Source organism: Herpailurus yagouaroundi, unplaced genomic scaffold (genome assembly GCF_014898765.1).
Source record: "Herpailurus yagouaroundi ecotype Mexico unplaced genomic scaffold, PumYag 141, whole genome shotgun sequence".
NCBI classification, from domain to species: domain Eukaryota; kingdom Metazoa; phylum Chordata; class Mammalia; order Carnivora; family Felidae; genus Herpailurus; species Herpailurus yagouaroundi.
The window spans coordinates 29,631,271-29,649,680 of NW_024412396.1; the positions used below are offsets into that span (position 1 = coordinate 29,631,271).

At 38.9% G+C, this 18,410-nt stretch overlaps 1 protein-coding gene across 6 annotated transcripts in view; it reads right to left on the reverse strand.

Annotated features, from left to right (window-relative positions):
- Positions 1-14,045: 14,045 nt before the first annotated feature.
- Positions 14,046-18,410, reverse strand: part of FERMT2 (FERM domain containing kindlin 2) — an 86,007-nt gene continuing 81,642 nt past the window's right edge. For all 6 annotated transcript variants that reach the window (XM_040477157.1, XM_040477158.1, XM_040477160.1 and 3 more), the window contains 3 exons: positions 17,911-18,035; positions 17,130-17,271; positions 14,046-15,330 (listed from right to left, as the gene is read on the reverse strand). In XM_040477157.1, coding sequence (XP_040333091.1) covers positions 15,157-15,330; positions 17,130-17,271; positions 17,911-18,035 — 441 coding nt within the window. In that variant the 3' untranslated portion in view covers positions 14,046-15,156. The remainder of the gene's footprint in view (positions 15,331-17,129; positions 17,272-17,910; positions 18,036-18,410) is intronic.

Here is an 18,410-nt window from a genome sequence, read left to right on the forward strand (position 1 = left end):
ACTGAGAGCAAACTGAGGGTTGATGGGGGGTGGGAGGGAGGAGAGGGTGGGTGATGGGTATTGAGGAGGGCACCTTTTGGGATGAGCACTGGGTGTTGTATGGAAACCAATTTGACAATAAATATCATATATAAATTAAAACAAAACAAAAAAAACAAAAAAAAACAAAAAACATAAATAAAACTTGGTTCAGTTATCTCTAAAATACCTTTTATTCACCAAGGAAAAGGTGTACCCAGATCACATTCAAAGTTTGTATGTCATTAACACCTTAGTCTCATTAATGTGGCCGCAGAAGACTTCACCACTGCTGGATGTAAGTCTCAGAAAAAGTACCACGAAGGCCAAACACACTCTTTCTTAGTTTGCTACTAAGGTTTTCCCCTCTTCTATTATGGAACTACTTCTCTGTCACTTCTTGGTCTTTGTACTGTTATACGGGAGTGGACTTGTGACAACAGAGTATGAGATACCACATATCACTCTAGCCAACGCTTTTCCTCTAACAAATCACACTTGACTGTGTTTCAGAAGCTAATGACAGGCTGTCTTGTGCTATTATGAGGAAGCTGGGGTTTCCACTTTCCATTATCTTTTAGCTGGCATCTACTTTCTTTATTGTTTGTTTGTTTGTTTGTTTTTGTTTTTAACTTACGTTGTCCAACTTCAGGACCACAAATCTAGTGACTGATATCCCCTACTCTTAGATAGCCTATATGACCTTCCCTGAAAAAAATGTATACAACAAAGAAAAACGTACTTTAACACAGTAATGGTCATCTTGCTTGATTAGCTCATATAGTTCCTTTGCGTTTTGAGGAATATGGTTATCCCTGTTTGGAATTATTACTGTTATTTGAGGTAATCTTTGACTAAAATAATACAGTAGCTAATAAGTTTTTGAGTAGAGTAGAATGGAATAGAAAGCATCTTTAACCTGGTGATATTTTTGATAACATTTTTCTTGTAAGATTCCAGCGTGGCAGCATGGGTATATCATATGTCTCAACTCATCAAATTCTGCACATTAAATATGTGCAGTTTTTTTGTGTATTAATTATGTCTCAACTAAGCTGTTTATTTAAAAAAATAATAATTTTGTTTCTGTGAAAGAGGCCCAGTCTTGCCAAAAAAAAAAAAAAAAAAGCTTGTAATAAACAGAAAGAGATACCAAAATCATGGATTGGAGGGCTCAATATTGTCAAAATGTCAGTTCTCCCCAAAGTAGTGTAGAGGTTGAATACAATCTCAATCTTAATTCCAGCAGGGATTTTAAGGTAGAAATTGACAGGATGTGATTCTAAACTCTCTACGGAAATGCAAAGGATCTAGACTTGCAAAACAGTTTTTGAGAAGAATAAATCTAGAGAACTTAAGTTATCTGAGTCAAGATTTACAGTATAATGCTACAATAGTCAAAGCAGTGTGGTGCTGTCAGAGGAGAGCAAAGTGTGGTATGAGGACAGAAATAGACGGTCACTTACTGGGCACCTGATTTTTGTCAAAGGGGCAAGCAAGGTAATTCAATGAGGAAACAACAGTGTTTTCAACAAATGGTGCCGGAATAACTGGATAACCACATTAAGAAAATGAACTTTGACCAATACCTCACATCATATACAAAACTTCATTTAAGATAGATCCTAGACCTAAATCTAAAAGTTAAAATTATAATGCTCTAGAAAGAAAACATAAGAGAATACATTCAAAAACTAGGGGTAGGCAACTATTTTTAGATAGGACTCAGAAAGCAATAACCATAAAAGAAAAATTTATAAATTATACTTCTTCAAAATTAAATATTTTTATCAAAAACACTATTAAAAATAAATAAGCAATATATAGCCTGGAAGGAGTGGCAAAATGTTATCTAATCTAATAAAGGACTTATATCCTTATATCCTGAATATATATATAACTGTGTAACTCAGTAATAAAAACAATCCACTTTTTAAAAGATGGAAAAAAGCCTCAAACCAACGTTTCACAAAGGAGAATATATGAATGGTCAGTAAGCACATGAAAAGATGTTCAATGGCATTAGTCATCAGAGAAATGCAAATTAAAACCACAATGAGCTCATGCCATACACCCATTAAAATAGCTAAAATCGAAAAGACTGACAACAGCAAATGCTGGTGAAGCTGTAAGCAACTCTTATATATTACCAGTGGAAATATAAAGTAGTACATCCACTTTGGGAAAAGGTTTAGCAGTTTTACCTATCCTTTTTTTTTTTTTTTTATTTAAATTCAAGTTAGTTAGCATATAGTATAGTCTTGGCTTCAGGAGTAGAACCCAGTGATTCATTTCTTACATATGACCCCCAGTGCTCATCTTAAAAAATGCCCTTCTTTTTTTTTTTTTTTTCTTTTAAAGGAATGAAATAAGGCTTCTAGTGTATTTACTTCTCATCCACAGGCTTAACAAACCTAAGCAGAATGTAAGAAAGTAAATCTGCTGTGCTGTATTGTCTTCTCTTGCGGTCCAAAGTGCAGTACAAATGAATCTGGAATAATGTGTTATAAATTCTTTAAGCTAGAGGTAGGTGACTGAGAGGTCATCATATTACATTTTTAAACTTTTCATTACTGTGGTCTATTTCATGCCCATCACCCATGTAACCCATCCCCTCACCCACCTCCTCTCCAGCAACCCTCAGTTTGTCCTCTGTATTGAAGAGCCTCTTCTGGTTTGCTTCCCTCTGTGTTTTATCTTATTTTTTCTTCCCTTCCCCTATGTTCATTTCTTGTGTTTCTCAGATTAGCAATTTTACCTACCTTTTGACTTAGAAATTCCACTCCTCAGAGAAATGAACTACATGTTCACAAGAAGGCTTGTACAAGGATGTTCCTAGTAGCTGTATTTATAATAATTCCAGAATGGAAACACCCCCAAAGTGGATCAATAGAGAATGGATAGACAAATTGTGTTGTATTCATACTAGGAATGAACTAGTGATATATTCAACAACATTGGATAGATCTCAAAAATATGCTGAGCAAAATAAACCAGATATAAGAGGAAATTTAGTGTGATTCCACTTATAGAAATTCTAGAAGAGGCAAAAAATAAGGTAGAAAAAAACCAAAAAGCAAAAGCAGTGGTTTCCTCTGAGGGTGGGATTTGATGAGAAGGGACATGGGGGCACTTTCTGGGGGGGATGGAAATGTTCTGAATCATAAGGGTAGTGTGGTTTACATACAGGTATCCGTTTGTCAAATGGTACAGCTATTTGTGCATTTCAGCATATGTATATTTTTACCTCAAAGAGCTGTAGAACGATAATAATTGAGTGAGGAGTTGGTAGAGGTAAAAATGGTGCAGGAACAGGAGGATATTGGTAATTGTTAAAATTGTGTGATGGGTGCATGGGAGTTCTATTTCATTTACTTTTATTGATGTTTGAAATTTTTAATAATAAAAGTTTTAAAACATGTTTATAAAATATAAAAAGTTGGGGTGCCTGGGTGGCTCAGTCGGTTAAGCATTCTGACTTCAGCTCAGGTTATGATCTCTCAGTTCGTGGGTTTGAGCCTGTGTCCGGCTCTGTGCTGACAGATCAGAGCCTGGAACCTACTTTGGATTCTGTGTCTCCTTCTCTCTCTGCCCTCCTGCACTCTCTCTCTCTCAAAAATAAATAAACGTTAGGGGCGCCTGGGTGGCGCAGTCGGTTAAGCGTCCGACTTCAGCCAGGTCACGATCTCGCGGTCCGTGAGTTCGAGCCCCGAGTCAGGCTCTGGGCTGATGGCTCGGAGCCTGGAGCCTGTTTCCGATTCTGTGTCTTCCTCTCTCTCTGCCCCTCCCCCGTTCATGCTCTGTCTCTCTCTGTCCCAAAAATAAATAAACTTTGAAAAAAAAATAAATAAATAAACGTTAAAAAAAACTTTTTTTTTTTAAATATAAAAAGTTAATTGGATGGATGGATCATGGATTGTTCTTGCTGTTGTACTTGGGTAATATTCGATTATCCATATTAATGGAGCAGAACAACAGTGGCTTAAGATCACAAGCGTTTGGAACCATTTATTAGCTGTGTGGCTTTGAGAAAATTCCTTGATTTCTCCATAGCCCAAGTCCCTTTGTGAGACATTCAAGGAGATGAAATATGTGTAAAGTATTTTGCCAAGTTCTTGCACAATAAATGTTGGTTACTATTACTAGAGGAGGGAAAATGTGGCAGAGATCACTGTAACAAAATTTATTCTTATTTAATTTGTTTTCTATTTAATTTCAATGGGACTGTGCCTGCTATTTGGGGAATCAACACAATGAAGTCACGCCGGGGAAGGTGTGTCTGAGAAGAAATTACAAAAGGGTTCTTCATCTCCATGAGACCCTCTACAAATCCCTAACATAAAACTCAAAGAACAATAACACAGATGATCCTGAAATCTTGTTTTCTTGTTTGTTTGTTTTTTGAATTTGTATTATTTGTTTCTTTTGAGGACACCTGTCTCTGGGATGTTTTGCTTGGGCTAGTATTTAAATTGGCTCCGTTTTCTACTTCAAAACAGCTAGTGGTAGGGAGAGAAGTCTAAGATTTTTGGACCTAAAAATAGCAAAATAAATAATCCCCAGCTGGCTAATACAAAAAGCAAGCATATAACCATATTCAATCTCAGGCCTGAGGTACGTAAGATTCCCTCTGAGTTTCTTCCCTTAGCAACTTTCACCTCCATGTTTTCACATTGCTAAAGGCTAATCCTTTTCTGTGTAGCTGGAATTCTCTCCCTCATTCATTAGAGGAATATTTCATAGGCCCTGGGAGGTAAGACTGAGCACTGCCCTTGTAGTTCTAGGGCTGGGAGATACTTGGAAAATAATAAGTAGCTTGTGGGGACCCAGGGACCTCCCCTGGAGGTCATGAGTATGGGCCTTGTCTGATGGGAAGGGCTCCACTGGTCTCTCTTTCTTGCTTTAAATAGTGTTGGTTATAGTGTTTGCTTGTTGGTGTCATTTTTCTTTAGAGGACCTAAATGGAATTTGCCAGAAGGAGCTGGCTTTAAAGACTTAGTTGTGGTGAGAATGTTTCCAAATCCCTTACGGAAGTTTCTCTGAGCACTGCAATATATTTTGTTTCAGAAAAGCAGATTTAGGCACATCTGCTCAGGGTCGAAGTTCTCCGCACACCCCTCACCGTGTTGCCGAGATTCCCACGCTTCAGCAGTCTTGCCGGATGGGGGTGACTTCTCTCCTTCCCTTCAGACCTCCCCTGAGGACGTGCTCACGTGCTCATGTCTGTTTCTGGCCCTCCCCGTTCCTCATCCCCAAATATAAGGAGCATCTTTAAAAATGGAAATTGGCCTTCCCATGGGTGTTCCATGACATCTTGTTCTTGGAAGCTTCAATATGTTAAACTCCTTTATCTTATACTTTTGTAAAACTTTTTTTGTTGCTTTCTCATCTTTGTTCCTCCACTGCTTTTCAATAATATAAGAATTGATGCTAATTAAAGTTATAGCCGACCCTTCACACTTCTGTCTTTCCTCTAGATGATTTTCAGTAGCTTGCTTGTCTCCGTCACATTCTGGCTTCCCTGTCTGTACTTTTGAAACGGTTGGCTTAATTTAGCTTCACTTGAATAATTCAAACACATACTAAATTACTTCACAGGATCTGTCTGTTTAAGTATTTTAATCAGTTGCTTTTTCTAAAAAAAAAAAAAAAATCACTCTTTGAGGGACAAAATATTCAGGGATTAAATATTTAAAAAAAGTTTAGCGATTAAGTATTTTCACAAATATTTATTGAGCACCTACTGCTTCCTCATGTTAGGATTGGCATTTTCTCACTGCCCTTCCAACCCTCCCGCCTTCTTGCCCTCCCCCTGCACTTCTTTCCACATCCTTCAAGCCCCATCCGCTGTGGTCCCCGTCAGGCAGTTTTCTGGGGCTGCTCTGGCCCCCAGCGTTCTGTGACCCGTGAGCACTTATCACCTCCATTGCTCCCTTGGCAGTTAGTCACAAATGGCCATGTGGCACATACCAGACTTCTCATGTAAATGTGCCATCTTGCATGATTATAAGAGTCTTTTCATCTCTGGGCCCTTAATATACTATTCTTCTTCTGAGTGCTCAAGATATTAGATTTATTAAACAGGTAATAGCTCCTTGCCTTCTACTTCTCCATCTTCAGCTTTGGCAACGCACTTTGTTTTTCACCTCTCCAGAAACGTGTCTTCCTTTTTCTCAAAAGAATAGCCAACCATGAATCAGCTTTACCTGCCTCACTGAGGAGCACATCTGAATGTGCAGATCTCCGAACAAAATGAACTGACTGGCCTCCTGGGATTTTTGACCTCTTACTTAGAGACAGAACTCAATGAATTATGTGCCAAACAGTTATTATACACATCTCTCCCTCCCACCCCCTTTTAAAAATAGTTGCCTAACAGATTGCAAAAGACTATGCCCTGGGCTTTTATGGAGCACAGCTCTTAGCATAATTTCTTAGAATATAAATCAAGGGCAAGGTTTATAATCAAATCTCGTAGGTTTAGAAGTCATTTTTTGTTTAGAGATCAACATGGTTTGATCTCAAGCAGTTCTTGGGACTGGAGGAAACAATGTTAATTCATGTTGTTTGCCTTAAAAAAAAAAAAAGCAAACAAAACTAGAAGATCTTCATTCCACAGATTTGTCTTGACCAGTGACAATTAAAGAAAACATCTGTCCAGTTCCCTCTTTAAAGATCTTCATAGGAGGAATTCTGGGCATGTGTCGAGTCAAGTTGACACTGTAGACCTCCATCTACGGTACAGCAAGGTCTGGACAGGGCATCACAAGGAACTCAGTTCCAGCTTCCCGCTAAGAGGAAGTAGAAAGTATTTGCTCTTCGTTATGTGGTTGCTTTCAACAAAATTTATGAGAAAGCAAAAGGAAGTTTCTAAACTCCCACCAGATGCCAAATACTTGGAGCACTGAAATGAGACTAACGCCCAATCAAAAAAGAAAGATAACACATTTAGGACAAGACAGCAGGGCCTCTTTTGAGAATACCTGAAACTGAAGCTTTTGCAAAATTTATGTGAAGACATAGGCTGATTATAGAAAATTATTTCTTGAGTTGGAGATTTAGGAATAAAAGTCAAACCTGAGATGACCTCAAAACAGGCTGTTTGCTGTCTATTCTGTGCTCTTGTTAAGTGGGTTTCTTTCCTGTCGAGGCTATTTTTGAACAGCTAGCTTCCTTTTCCCCATCTTTGCTACAGATCAACTGGTCCTGTCCACCCCAGAACAAATGGTGGCTTTTCAAAATGTCCCCCTGTAGGAAAACATATATGTAGGTCTCGCTTAGTCCGTGATACTGCATGCCTTTCCCTTTCTCACTGAAGCTGCCCTGAAATAACTTTCCTGATTTTTTCAGAAAAGCCTTCTGACCGTTTACCTACCTGTAATCACTCCTTATCTGGTACTTTCTGTATGAACCAGGGGCATTTTCAAAACAAACAAATCAAAATAGACTCTAGGCATTTTCGAGATTGTTCTGCTCTGTAGCAATGGTTCTTATCTACATTTCCCATCCCGTTGACTTCATGTTCATACATTTATAAGGCACTCTCAAATCATGAAAGCCTAATTTCTGGAGAATCAACATCTCATTCAGAATTCCTCTCTCATAGAGTCAGCCTCTATAGAAGCGCTTTCTCAAGTACAGGGACGTCTTCTATACTAATCCAGGCAGTGAGAGAAGGTATCGGTAAGTTCCTTGGCTCCTCTGCTATGACCCAGATGGTTTAATACGATTTGGGTTGACATCTTCACAACTGCTTATGAGTAATGACACTGTCATGTGTATACTGACCAGAGTCTTGAGCTTAAAGTTGATTATCTAGTTGAGCTGATAGATCTGTTCTTCTCTTCTTACCCAGGCCCTCTTGTGACTAACCCCGCACATTTACAGAATAATGGTGTGGCCTGTGAGCATGAAACAGAGCAAAGCCAGCTGGACCACAAGGGGACTGAACCCCTGACCCTGGGCTCATTAGCTCCATTCTTAAACTAGGGCAGCCAAATAGCCAATTAGCGATTCACTTGGCAGCAGGGGCCAGACTCATGTGCTGATCTAGTCCAGACCTAGGAAAGTACACCAAAAGCAGTGGCAGCTTTTCAGTGGTTAAGAGCAAGACCCCTGTATTCCCATTAGGTCACAGTGATTTTTCGTGTCACGCTGAACTTTAGAACCCACCAACAATCTATCTTTTAAAAATGCAGCTTTTACTCTCCAATACAAGAAGAAAATATTTGCCACTTCCTTGTGTGTGTGTGTGTGTGTGTGTGTGTGTGTGTGTGTTTCAGTAATCTTGCACATTTTTTCAACTTTAATCATACTGTGTGTTCTGCAGAAAAACTTTTGGTTCAGCACTGGGTTGAGATTCATCCACGTTGTTTGTGTATCGGAACTTATTCACTGCTATTTTGATTCCATTTTACAGCTGTCTTAGAATTTATTCTACTCTGATGGACATTTGATTGTTTCCAGGATTTTGTTATCATAAGTAGTTCTGCTATGCACTAATTCCTGTGCGTGTCTCCTGATATGTACACGCAAGACTTTCTCTCCAGGGTATGTACATACCTAGGATGGGATTGCAAGGTCATAGGATATACCTTTAATTTTATCAGATGATGTCAAAGTATTTCTGAAGTGTTTGGTTCCGATTTATACTCAAATCAACAATAAGTATTCTAGTGGTTCCACGTCCCAGCCAATACCAACCATTGTCAGACTCTGAAAATTTTGCTAATCTGGTACGTGTGAAACTACATTTTACATGTATTTAAAATTTGTATTTTTCTCCCATTTTCTAGAATACTAGTGAAATTGAACAGTTTTTATAGACTTGCCATTCAGTTTTCCTCTTTCAAGAAGTACCCATTCCAGTGTTTTGTCCCTTTTTCTTTTGGCTTCATCACTGAGCAGCCGTGTGTATTTCTGTTCTAGATGGTAACCCTCTGTCCATTATGTGTTACAAATACCTTCTCCCGATTTGATTTGCCTTTTTACATTTTATATCTTTATAGTTCTCATTTTGATACAGTTAGCTTGTACTTCTTGGTGCCTTGTTCATACACAAACTCTTTTCTCAGTGTCACATAAGTATGCTCTCTACTGTCATCTTTTAAAAGTTTTACAGTTTCTCTTTGACATTTAAGTCTGCAATTCATTTGGAATGGATTTGGACACTCTGTACACGTACGAGGTAGTGCTCCAAATTCCTTTGTTTCATAGAGACAATCAGCAGCACCATTCATGGGGAAATCCTCCTGTTTCATGCTGATCTGCAAGACTGGCTCTCAGAAAGCCAGTTTCCATACGTGTGCAAGTTTGTTCCTAGAGTCTCTGTTTGGACTCTGGTTATTTCATTCACCCCAGAGCCAACACTACACTGCGAGTCCAGTGTGATGTGACTTCTTGCCATCCGGTGAGGTTTGTCCCCTCTTCGCCTGTTGGTTGTTAGGAGTGTTTTGGCTATTGGCCCTTTGCTCTTCTGGATTAGAAGAAATGTGTTTTCCGAATGTTCCTTCGAAGAGCTAACTGAATTTATAATTAGGCAAGGCAGACAGAAATAAGGTTTAAATGGTCTGCTCAGTAAACCTGAGAGTAAATGTGTTTACCTGAATTTTATTCTGGTCATAAAAATAAAATTCACAAAATTTAGATTTGACATGAGAATTTGTGCTCATAAAAAGTGTTTTCTTTATCATTCAGTATCTACAAACCATATTAATACAGGTATGTTAAACTTGTTTGGTTGGTTGTGCTGTTTTTATCATAAATTTAATTAACATTGGACTTGGACCACTTCCCTGAGCAGTAATACAGATAATGCCTGGCCAATGAAGCCACATGAGACTATAATTAGATTCCGTGAGATAATGGTCTCAAATTATTTTAAGTGCTTATATTTTTTAGCAATATGTAGGCCTGTGCCCAAATATCAGAAGGGAAACTCAACTAGGAGTTGAGTGTATGCGTACTGGTAACTGTTTAATAAAGGAATAGAGGATTTTCATGTACACATTCAGCCTGGGAAACTTTGTATTGTTTATTAAATAAAGCAGAGAAAGCCAGAGAAGAATCAGCACAGTGGGAAATAAGGTCACCAGATAAGGCTTTTTTTGCTACTCTATTTCCTGTTCTGGGTGGCTCTGCAGTCCACTCTGAGAATTTCATTCCTTTTACTCAGATTGAGAATTTCCCATTTCCTGTCACTCTCTACCACCTCCCCCATTCTTGAGCTGCCAAATCGAAGCCGTTCAAAGAGATGAAGACGCAGTTAATTTGTTGAACAGCCCGGAGCTTTCGGTAAACAACTTCTTCCTGGATATTACTGTGTAGAGATGACTGGACCTTTATCAGCAGATTAAGAATTGACCGAATTATTATCGTACCACGTCTCTTAGGTCTGTGCCCACACGGCACAGCTCGTCCTTGCCACAGCAGTGCCGGAGAGCCGCAAAAAGAGGGAATGGCTGCAATAGCTGCACAAACGTTTGGGGAGGTGGGTGTGACAGGATTTTTTTTTTTTTTTGGAACAAAGCAGAGAACGGATGGCAGTTAGCAGCGTTATGCGTGCAGGAAAGGCTTCAGTAAGGATTAGTGATGATGCTGTCACAAAGGGCTGAATTCAGAAAGCCCTGTTCTCTTAGGAATTCTCAAAGCAGTGAAGATGTTACCACGTTTTAAGTGATTAGTCTAAAACCAGCAGCAGACCTTGTCAAAAGTCTATAGGGTAGAAACGGTTATGAAAGGTATGGGATAGGACTGCGTCTTAGAGGATCAGAACCAATTTTGCGTTACAAAACCTAACATTTCACTGGGAAAGTACTATAATCAGTGTAGGTATAGTGTTGAGTACTTTAAACATTTGTCTTTAACTGTGGGATTTCTTCCAGATAAATTAAAGGTCAGAAACCCAGGTTGGTCTGATCCCATCACATCAGCAACTGGTAATGAATTAAAAGCACCTTAATAAGGCTTTTTTTTTTTTTTTTTTTTGAAGTCTGGTTGACACACGATGCTGTCTTAGCTTCAGGTGTACAACACGGTGACTTGGCAAGTCTATCCATTATGCTGTGCTCACCACAGTGTAGCTGCTGTCACCATGCAGTGCTGTTTCGGTACCACCGACTGTAGTCCCTATGCCACACCCTTTATCCTCGTGTCTCACTGCATAACTGGAAGCCTGTCTCTCCTACTCTCCTTCACCCATTTTGCCCATCCCTCACCCACCTCCCCTCTGGCAGCCATCAGTCTGTTCTCTGTATTTATGGGTCTGTTTCTGCTTGTTGATTCATTTCCTTTGTTTTTTAGAGTCCACATGTGAGTGAAATCATATGGTATTTGTCTTTCTCTGACTTCATTTAGCATTATACTCTGTAGGTCCATCCATGCTGTCGCAAAAGCCAAGACGTCATCCCTTTTTATGGCTCAGTGATACTCCTGTGTGTGTGTGTGTGTGTGTGTGTGTGTGTGTGTGTGTGTGTCTACTGCATGTCCCTCATCCATTCATCTATGGATGGACACTTTGGTTGCTTCCACAGCTTGGCTATTGTAAGTAATGATGCAATAAACATAAAGGTCAAAATTGTTTTAGAATATTGTTTTTATTTTCTTTGGGTAAGTACCCAGTAGTGGAATTACTGGATCATATGGGATTTCTATTTTAAAATTTTGGAGGAACCTCCATATGGTTTTCCACAGCAGCTGCGCTAGTTTGCATTCCCAACAATAGTGCGCGAGAGTTCCTTTTTCTCCATATCCTCACCAATCACTTGTTTCTTGTATTTTTGAATCTAGCCATTCTGACAGGTGTGAGGTGGTATCTCATTGTGGTTTTGATTTGTAGTCTTTTAACATAAAAAAAAAGAACAAAAACCATGTTCAACATAAAAACGTACAATTTGCCACAATGTTGCTTTTTTGTCTAAGAGCGGAACCGCCAAGAGACTTTCCTTCTACAAAGTTTGTGTCTCTAGTTGGTGTCTCTGGTAATGTGTTAATTAATGACCATCCTTTCATCGTGTGTGTGTGTGTGTGTGTGTGTGTGTGTGTGTGTATATATATATATATCAAATCACCACATGTCCACTTTAAATACCTTACAGTTCTGTCAGCTTTACCTTGGTAAAGCTGAAAAAACTAAGTTCATGTCTCTACGTCCCTGACCTTTGAAGTTCAAGGTTATGTAAAAAATAATCTGTACCAAGTTAAAATTACTGATTAACTACATCATCGGCAGGTCTCTAACTTGCTGATTTAGGAGAAATAGAGTTGGAAGAGAGCTTCGTAGTTCTCCTGTCCCCAGTGCCTTCATGTTTACATGAAACTGAGCCACACAGCAGAAACCTAAAACTGTCTCTGGAAACCCTGGCCAGTGTTCTTTTCATGGACTGATGTCATTTCTGTAGTGGGACTACTACCAATGGAGTTCCTCAAGATCTGTGAAGTGTTTACTGGGTAGGACGGAAATCTGGGTCCCACTTCTAGCTCTGCCTTCGCACTAATTAATTATAGCTGGGAGACTGTGAACAGGTCACTTGGCCTCTCATCTAGAAAATGAGGATGGGTTGTATGATTCTTTAGAAGAGACTGTGTATATGGAAGTATTTAGCATGTCTCCTCACATGTAACTGGTGTGCAAGAACTATGTTTGTTTCCTTCATACTGAATCATGCTGATGCTGTAAGAATTCTAAGTTGTATTAATTCCTTGATTTCCAAAATAGCCATCATTATATTCAATGAACAAATATGTGTTAACTGATCCTAGGTAGAAACGATGAGGCTCAGACCCAGTCCTTAAGGGAGTAGCTTATTATTATGGGCAATAATAATGATGATTGCTCTTAAGTTCCAAAAAGGACCAAATTTAGTGGCTGTTCACGAGTAAGAAAATTTCTGGCTGCAAGGAAACTTAGAAGTGTTTATGGAAGAGAGAACCCAGAAAGATGGGATCTCAACAGGTGGGAGACTGGAAGAAAGTCTGTGGAACATCATAGAGATGGGCGAGTGTAAAGTGTGTCCAGAGAACGTGGGCCACCCAATTTGGGATGAAGACTGTTGGAAGATGAGAAAGATGCAGGCTGGGATACAGACCATAGGAGACCTCTTAGCACCTGCCTGGGGACTTTGGCTGTTATATTGTAATCAACCAAGGTCATCAGGGTGGCATGTAGCCAGTGCTGTGCTGGGACGGAATTAATGTCAAAATTGCCAGTATGGCAAGTGGGGCAAAACCGAGAGACAGAAAAATCAGCCATCAGGAGGGAGGCTATTCTCACTTGTACAGAGGCCTTAAGACTCTAAGGGACTTGAGTATGCCTTCGTCTAAATCTACTTCAGGGCTTTTACCAAGTGACTATACAAGTTGGTGACCTGTATTTAAGATGAGAAAAGGAGATACATTATTTAAATGTTGTTTTAATGGGAAGAAGCCCTTAGATTTGGAACAAGGATTGTTATGACCTGGCCTTAGAGTACAAAGAAAACCCATGGAGAAGGTGATAGGAGCTTTGCTTCTAGAGGCCATGGCATCCTGGCAGGCCCAGGACAAAGACCTGAATTCAGGTGTCCATGATAGCAGTGACAAAAGATTGCCTGAGGGAAAAACCAACCAGACTTGGCCTGATTAAATGCAACAGATAAAGGGAAAAAGTCCAGGACTGAAGTTTTGCATCTGAATAATTAGCATTAACACCAGGGAGCAGATTCATACATGTGAGTTGTGGTCTTTTAGACCAGGAGTTATTTTGCTGTTTAAAACAAATTCTGCCCGAGGCAACAATGTCTGTTCATTTGTCATATTTCTGTTTATACAATCTAATATTTAAATATTATGAGGTTCATTTTTAAGTAGTAGAACAAAAAATGGGGTGGAAGAATCTATCCTAGAGATTAAGTATCAACTATCTGGTGATACTCTGGATACCAGCAAGTTGTTCTCCTAACACAAGATGTAGGCAAAGTTCTCCCCAAAGGCAAGAGTTCATTTCTACGGTTAATGCTATGGAAACAGTAAAAACACAAAGTACAAAAAGAAACATAAATAAAAGATCTTGCTTTTATTTAAAATAAAATGCATTTATACAGTCTTTAAACCATGGATTATTGGACAATACTGGTAATCCACCCCTCCCGGCCCCCTCTTGGGTTATGTGACCTAGGAATTTTGGCTATAGCACCAATGCCGACTGTAACAGCGCAAAAGACAAGAACATGGCCAGTCCAGGCATTAGAGTTAAGGACATTGTGGCAAATCATGACTATAATGAAGTCATTCTTAATTTAGCAGATATGAAAACTGCACATTAATTATATTTTAAAAGCATTTAATTAATGCAAAGATGCTACATCTAAGACATTTGCTCGTTGTGAGTTTTTTAAAAAACTGTACAATTTATAAAATTTGTGTTTGTACATTAGTTACACAAAATGCATACTTCATAGACCTTTACTTCATATTGTAATGCAAAAGTTGCATTATTTTAGGCAGACAGTGAATATGCTGGTGAATACTAAAAGTGTTGTAATACAACAGGGTGTGAAAGTCAAAACACAAGACAATATACATACATGCTTATTCAAGGACAAAAATAAACCAAGCATAAGGGACCGATAGCATTTTCCTTCAAGGTCAAACAATAACATTATTGAATATCAGGCATCCTCCACAGGCCCGATTTATTTGGGGATGGGAGTGAGGGATGGGGAATCAATAGCTACCAGAAAGTAGGCATTTTTAAAACACATGATCAAATTAAACATACATTAAAACACATGCATTAAACATGATAAATAGACTTCATATAGTTTAAGCCCTGGATAGCTTTAAAGTAGATGGCTTGAGTTTCGTAGTTTGGCTAGCTTAAATCAGTGATGTTTTGTTCCTGACTTGCCCACTACTTTCGTTTTCAATTCCTGGCCCTAAGGAATGTGTGCCATATTCATGTCCATATATTTATTGTATCATGATAGCAGATTAATAGTCGTGCTTGTTAGTGCACATATTAACTGGTCTGGTAAGGCAAAAAAGTTTTCATGATAAAATGATAAATTTCAAGCTTACTTTATTAAGCAGCATTTAACAAACAACAGCTTTCAAAGTTAAATATTGTTATGGCCATGGAGTTTAATTACACAATATTTCTATTCACACCCAGCCACTGGTAAGTTTGTAGAACATCTCTTCATCTAAACTCTCATTTTGGTCTTTCGCACGCGTTGAGAGAAATATGTAGCCACCAATGAATTCGTGAACCACTTTGCAATCTACTTCGGTACATATGAAGGACAATCGTACTTCATCTGCAAACTCTACCGTGACCTGGAACAAAGACAAAGAACTGTCAGTCTCAGTAAAACTCCACATAAGGTAAGGCACAAGTGACGCTACTGTGCTGTTTAATGTCTGCCCTATCACAAGACTATTTGTCGACCCTCACTTTTTTTTTTTAATCCTAAACTAATAATGCCTTCAGCTCCAAAAGAATACAAGTTGACTAGCCCCTCCCCGACTCCTTTTTAGTTTTCATGTTCTGAAAAGGAAGACTGAATGCAAAGGGTTTAGGTCATTATGTTCCCAAATGGTCTCTGGTGATTCAATTAATGAGAATGTCTCTCTTCAAGGCCTGAGAGAAAACCTACTTCCTGCATTTAATTTAATATTTGCTTCAGATACTTAACCTTTAGGTATCATGTTTGAATACAGTAACAACCCCTCTTATCCATGGGGAATATATTTCAGGACCCTAAGTGGATGCCTGAAACCATGGATAGTACTGAACCCTACATACACTATGCTTTTCTTTCCTTTACAGATATACCTATGATAAAGTTTAATTTGTAAGTTAGATACTGTAAGAGATTAACAATAACAGAATTATAACAATATACTATAACCAAGTTATGGGAACATGGTCTCTCTCTCAACATACCTTATTGTACTGTACTCGCCCCTGTGATAATGAGAAATGACAAGATGCCTATATGACGCGATGAAGGTAAATGACATAGGTGCTGTGACATAGTGTTAGGCTCCTACAATATATCAGGAGGAGGATGGGTTATCTGCTTCTGGATCAAGGTTAACCACAGAAAAGTAACCTATTATTCGATGCAGTAATAGGAAGTGCTACAACAAACCCAATGTCCCTAAAACACACAGCTTATCAGAAGATTGTTTAAATGATATTTATGTACTTCAAGTCTGGGGGCAGCATGTTATACAGTAGTAGCTGTGCCAGGTTTTAGAGCCCCTGAGCATCTGACTTTGAATCCTGATTCTGTGACTGTGTGGTCATAGCAATCATGGCCCACAGGCCTCTACATGTGAGTGTCCTCATTTGTAAAGTAGGGACAATCCAACTATCCCGCACAAGGCTGTGGTGAGATTTAGAAATACAAAAACATCTAGCATCATGACTAGCACAGAGTAGGCATTCAATAAACAGCAGCTGCTACTAGGAGTGAAAGGGATTTAGCATTACAGGAAAACAATCTTCTAAGCAGATCATTATATTCTTAGAGTTCTAATAACTGGGCTAGTTATGAACTAGGCAAGTTTAAGTGGGAAATGAATAACCAACCATGTTTTATACTTTACTTTAAGAGGTAATGGTACAAACAATCTATAGATTTATAGGTCTTTTAATTCTTAAGTTTTAGAAGGGCTATATATTTAAAAATTTTTTTTCTTGAAGTTTATTCATTTTTGAGAGCAAGGGGCAGAGAGAGAGGGGGCCACAGAATCTGAAGCAGGCTCCAGGCTCTGAGCTGTCAGCACAGAGCCCAACGTGGGGCTTGAACTTGTGAACTGTGAGATCATGACCTAAACCGAAGTCAGACACTTAACCGACTGAGCCACCCAGGTGCCCCAGAAGGGCTATATATTAATTCAAGTAACATTGTTATAGCTTGCCATTTATTTATTTATTTTGAGAGTGTGCGCATGAGCAGGGTAGGGGCAGGAAGGGAGAGAGTGAATCCCAAGCAGACTGTGAGCTAACACTGCAGAGCCCAATGCAGGACCTACGTCTTACAAACCTTGAGATCATGACCTGGGCCAAAACCATGAGTTGGATGCTTTAACTGACTGAACCACCCACGTGCCCACCCCTAGCTTACCATTTTTATTTCCCAGTTCACATTCCACTGTTTCATGTTACTGAAACGCCATGTTTTAATTGCGTCTCCTGTGCTGGCATCCATCCTAATCAGTCTGTTATATGCAATTCCAATAAGTTCTTCTTTTTTTCCTCCTTGGAACCTATAGTATTAAAACATAATAAATGTTTAAAAACACGTTGGGGGTGGGAGGAATGTTGCTCTGTTTTTTTTTTTTAATAGAGGGTGCAAGTGAAGCGAGGGGCAGAAAAAGAGAAGTGGGGCTCACCCGATGCAGGACTCAAACTCACAAACTGTGAGATCATGACCCGAGTCAAAGTTGAATGCTTAACCAACTGAGCCCCTGTTTTTAAGATGTGCTCTTTAACTCTCAAAAAAGTGATACTCTTATATAAGTAAAAATAGAAATGCTATCATTTTGAGTTTTTTGGGGGGAGAGAGAGAATGCACAAGTGGGGGCGAGGGGCAGGGGAGAGAAAATCTTAAGCAGGATTCATGCTGAGCGTGGAGCCCGATGCCGGGCTTGATCCCATAACCCTGGGATCATGACCTGAGCCGAAATTAAGAGCTAGACACTCAACTGACTGAGCCACCCAGGCAGCCCAATCATTTTGAATTTTTAAAGTAAAAATTACAAGAATAGAAAATACATTTCGATATTCTTTACTGTAAAATTGCTTAATGGATCTCAGCAGGTACTTTAAATGTTTAATTGAAATAGATTAAGTAAAAATGTACACATTAAGATTTATACATAGATGTTAGTAGCAGAACCACTGACCTTGCAATAAAGTGTGTGATGCCAAATTCTGGTAATGACTGCCATGCTTGAATAAATCTCATCTTGGCTTCAATTAGACTCATCTGAGCTACATTCTGATGGGCCTCCAAGATTCTTGCTGTTATCTAAACATGATTAAACATCACCTTTACCATCAGACAATATTCTTTCATTGCAGGAGCAAAACAAAAGTAACCAACTGTGCCCCACCCCACAATTACCTCTAAGAGTTGGAATTAGGAAATTTCTGAAGCCACATTTAGGAATTTTAGTTAAATAATGACTCTTCAAAATAAACCTTGATGTATTTCTTTTTGATTTCAGTTTCCATATATCCAGAAACAAAAAGTACTTTCAGGAGTAATAACTGCCACTCCCAAAACATATTCCAAGGACACACACATATTTTGCTTTTATAAAACGGTATGTTCTAATCCTGTACATGACAGGTTTTAAATTTAGCACCAAAACACAATATCAGAATGAGTACCTGCAATATA